The sequence below is a fragment of the Babylonia areolata genome, chromosome 21, assembly GCF_041734735.1.
Source record: "Babylonia areolata isolate BAREFJ2019XMU chromosome 21, ASM4173473v1, whole genome shotgun sequence".
Lineage (NCBI taxonomy): Eukaryota > Metazoa > Mollusca > Gastropoda > Neogastropoda > Buccinidae > Babylonia > Babylonia areolata.
Window position 1 is genome coordinate 7,633,442 of NC_134896.1, and position 4,046 is coordinate 7,637,487.

At 43.6% G+C, this 4,046-nt stretch overlaps 1 protein-coding gene across 3 annotated transcripts in view; it reads left to right on the top strand.

Annotated features, from left to right (window-relative positions):
* The window catches only part of LOC143295818 (kunitz-type protease inhibitor 2-like), a 64,913-nt gene extending 61,109 nt beyond the window's left edge, over positions 1 to 3,804 (top strand). For all 3 annotated transcript variants that reach the window (XM_076607457.1, XM_076607455.1, XM_076607458.1), the window contains one exon: positions 583 to 3,804. In XM_076607457.1, the coding sequence (XP_076463572.1) occupies positions 583 to 617 (35 nt within the window). In that variant the 3' untranslated portion in view covers positions 618 to 3,804. The remainder of the gene's footprint in view (positions 1 to 582) is intronic.
* Positions 3,805 to 4,046: the final 242 nt, after the last annotated feature.

Below are 4,046 nucleotides of genomic sequence, written 5' to 3' on the forward strand. Positions count from 1 at the left end.
AAGCGAATCTTTCGCTGTTCAGAACGTGAAGACGCAGGCCGACAACCTGCTGTGTGCTCACAAAAGAAGAAAGTGTACACAGCTCAAATTTTGAACAGTGTATCACATTGTTGTATTTTATTGTATTACTACGCTTTGTCACAACATATTTCTCTGTGTGAAATACGGACTGCTCTTACCAGGGAGAGCACATCGCCACAGCGCTGCGCCACCCTTTTTCTTCATCCCCCCGCTCCCCCCCCCCCCCCACCCCCCCCCCCTTTTTTTTTCTTCCTGTGAGTGTACCAGTGTGAGTTCAGCCAGGCACAACCGCTTTGTTGCCGTGGGTATTTTTACGTCCGCCAAGTGCATGCTACATACGGGACCTCGCTGTATCTTCTCATCCGAACGACTGGTGTCCAGACCACCACCACTACAAGTCTAGCAGATTGGGAAAAAATACAAACTAGAGAGCGTGGGATTCGAACCCGTGTGTTCAGATTCTCTGGTTTCCTGGGCGGACACGTTAACAGTAGGCCTTCACTGCACATTGCTGACATGGGAGGGGAAATGAAGACATGTTGCCCTCATCGTCTGTTGCAGGTAGGCGCGGGCAGTTCCACTCAGTCAAGCAGTGAAACAGTCCCACGTCACCAGCCAGCAAAGCGAAGGCGGCGACACAACCAACGGGGGAGGAAGTGACGTCAATATGGCGATGGACACGTGACAGTATTTCTACTTCCTGTTCCCTAAACGTGAAAGATGACTGGTTCTCGGTTCGTGAGGACAAACGGCTGACTACAGCCCTCTTCATTGTCATGTGCACGCGAGAAAAACAGGAAAACATAAACGCGTGGGAAGAAAGCTCATATTTCCATGAATGCCATTTGAATGTTTTTTTGACGACTGCTGCGTTATCAGCAGACATTGTTCTCCTTTCACTTACCGGTTCTTACGTGACAGTGCTGTTCTTCCCCCCCCCCCCCCCCCCCATAAAATCCCCCCCCCCGGCCCTTCCCCTCCACCCTCTTTTTTATGTAGATTATCCATTCAATCCAATGTGGAATGCCGTATTCCTTCTATACCGATATGAAATGAAACAAATGAATAATACATGTACCGTACACTGAAAGAGACTGAAAAAGAAAGATGTGGGTGTGATCTTTCTTCATTTACCCGTTTTCTTGTTAGCTGCTTCTGTCATAAAAAAAATTAATGTCCAAATGAATAATTGTAATATGTCATATTATGTCCAGATGAATAATTGGAACATGTCCTATTATGTCCAGATGAATAATTAGAGAATGTCACATTGTGTCCTGAGAAATAATTAGAAATGTCATATTATGTCCAGATGAATAATTAGAATGTCATATATTCAGATGAATAATTAAGATATGTCAAATTGTGTCCAGATAAATGATTAGAATGTCATGTCCAGATGATATGATTAGAATGTCATATTATGTCCAGATGATATGATTAGAATGTCATATTATGTTCAGATGAATGATTAGAATGTCATATTATGTCCAGATGAATAATTCGATCAGTCTTTTGTCATTTCGCTACCTCCTCCTCCCTGCTTACACCCCACCCACCCCACCCACCGCCCCTCCACATCAGCGTCACGCCTCGAAATTGAATGAAACGAAACGTGAGGAAAATGAAACGTGTTTAACTCACTCAGTACGGCCAGTCCTCTCTTCTCCCCTACACAGACCCCTCGGATGTCCAGTGGGTGTCTGAATGACCCAACCTTTAGCTTCCGTCGTCAGAATTGTGGTATTCTCTGTCAACATTCACCTCTTCAGTATAAGAGCCTTCCGCTTGTAATATTTTGATGATGGTAATTGGGCTGAAACGCTGTTAACGTCGTCTCTTTCGCCGTTCGTATGGAGGGAGTTAAAGGCATCTAAAATCGTTGCCTTAACACAGATTCGCGGTATACTGATCGTCGTGTCTGGAGTTCCAGCAGCGAACTGCTGCTTCTTCAAACTGCACACGTGCTAATGCTCCCAATGATGCAACAGCACTATGTGAAAGGGATAGGTTTTTTTGTTTTTTGTTGTTGTTTTTTTTTTACACCGCATGTCGTAAATCTTGCACAAAGCGGTAGCTGTTTTCAAGAGTAGTGTTCGTTGTTGACACTTTTAATTAATAAAACATCGGAGACATTTGAAACATCCTTCTCTGGAGACCTTATACTGTCCAGCTCTCCCTAGAGTTTCTTATCACATCATTGGAGATGTCCATGTATTGGAAATATCCATGTATAATGGAGTTCCTGAGGGATTTGATTGGTGTTTTTGGCGGAGTAATGTGCATGCGATGTCAAAGAATGGTTTCGCCATCGATTGGGTGATGTTATATTCACGCACACAAATACCACGTGACACGCACGACTGACGTGACGTCATTCTGCAAGCGAATTAACATACGACGTTTTCAGTACGAGAGTTCGACATTATTTTGTGAGGGAATTGATAAAGTCAAGAGGTCCTATCACGGCTTACGAAACGTTAGGATGCGGGATGTTTCCTGATTTTTTTGTTTGTTTGTTTGTTTTTTGTTGTTGTTTTTTTGTTGTTGCTTGTCTCTGTTATTAGAAAGGTAATTTGGTGAACATTCTTGGCGAACATTCTTCACAGAGTGATTAATTACCTTTTCAGGCTTAGTTTGCAAGTATGTATATATATATCTGTTTTTCTAAACTTATGTATGTGTTAGTTTGCGATTATGTATATATATATATATATATATATATATATATATATATATATATATACTTTTAAAAAAATCCTATGTCTGTGTGACTTCCCAAAAAAGAGACTGTGAAATGCTCCTACATGTTTTCTCTTCAGTTGCGTCCATCCCCTCCTTTCCTCCTCCTCTTCCCCCTTCACCCTTCCCTCCCTCCTCCTCTTCCTCTTCCCCCTTCACCCTTCCCTCCCTCCTCCTCCTCCTCCTCTTCCCCCTTCCCTCCCTCCTCCTCCTCCTCTTCCCCCTTCACCCTTCCCTCCCTCCTCCTCCTCCTCCCCTTCCCCCTTCACCCTTCCCTCCCTCCCTCCTCCTCCTCCTCCTTCTTCTTCGTTGTTTTGCTCTTGTTTTTCTATATTTACTTTGTTTCCTTCTCAGCATGGTAGTCAATACTCACTTCCTCATTATACCGTTTTTTCCATACATTCTTCTACCTGTTCCCATTCTACTTCTTCTTCTTCTTCTTCTTCTTCTTCTTCTTCTTCTTCTTCTTCTTCTTCTTCTTCTCCTCCTCCTCCTCCTCCTCCTTCCTCTTCTTCTTCTCCTCCTTCTCTTCCTCTTCTTCTTCTCCTCCTCCTCCTCTTCCTCTTCTTCTTCTCCTCCTTCTCCTCTTCCTCTTCTTCTTCTCCTCCTCCTCCTCTTCCTCTTCTTCTTCTCCTCCTCCTCCTTCCTCTTCTTCTTCTCCTCCTCCTTCCTCTTCTTCTTCTCCTCCTCCTCCTTCCTCTTTTTCTCCTCCTTCCTCTTCTTCTCCTCCTCCTCCTCCTTCCTCTTCTTCTTCTCCTCCTCCTCCTCCTCCTGCTCCTCCTCCTCCTGCTCATTCTTCTTCTTCTTCTTCTTCTTCTTCTTCATCTTTGTACTGTTTTCTTTCTGACAAAATACTTGATCCTTTATGTCATCAATCATATTCTCTACAGTCGTCTGTTTCTCGTTCTACAACATCCTTCTTTTCCTTTCTATCTCCTTCTCTTCCTCATTCTTCCACTTTTTTTTCGTTTTTCTTCTTTCGCTCTCTCTCTCTCTCTCTCTCTCTCTCTCTCTCTCTCTCTCTCTCTCTCTCCTTCTTTCTTTCGACATAGCCTCGAGCACAGCAGATGGCTTCTGTCTTGGAGGTTCAGTAGATAAGCTCATACTGGCGATACGGCAGCTTCTGTCATATGGCACTGGTGTTAGATCCTGTGTTATCTGCAAGCATACACACGTGCTGTGCTGTTCGTTTATTTATTCTTTTATTGTCATATTCCGTTTGTCATGTTTTATTTTTGATTAGAACGGAATGGATTTTTTTTCTCTCTGTACTGGGTAGGGGG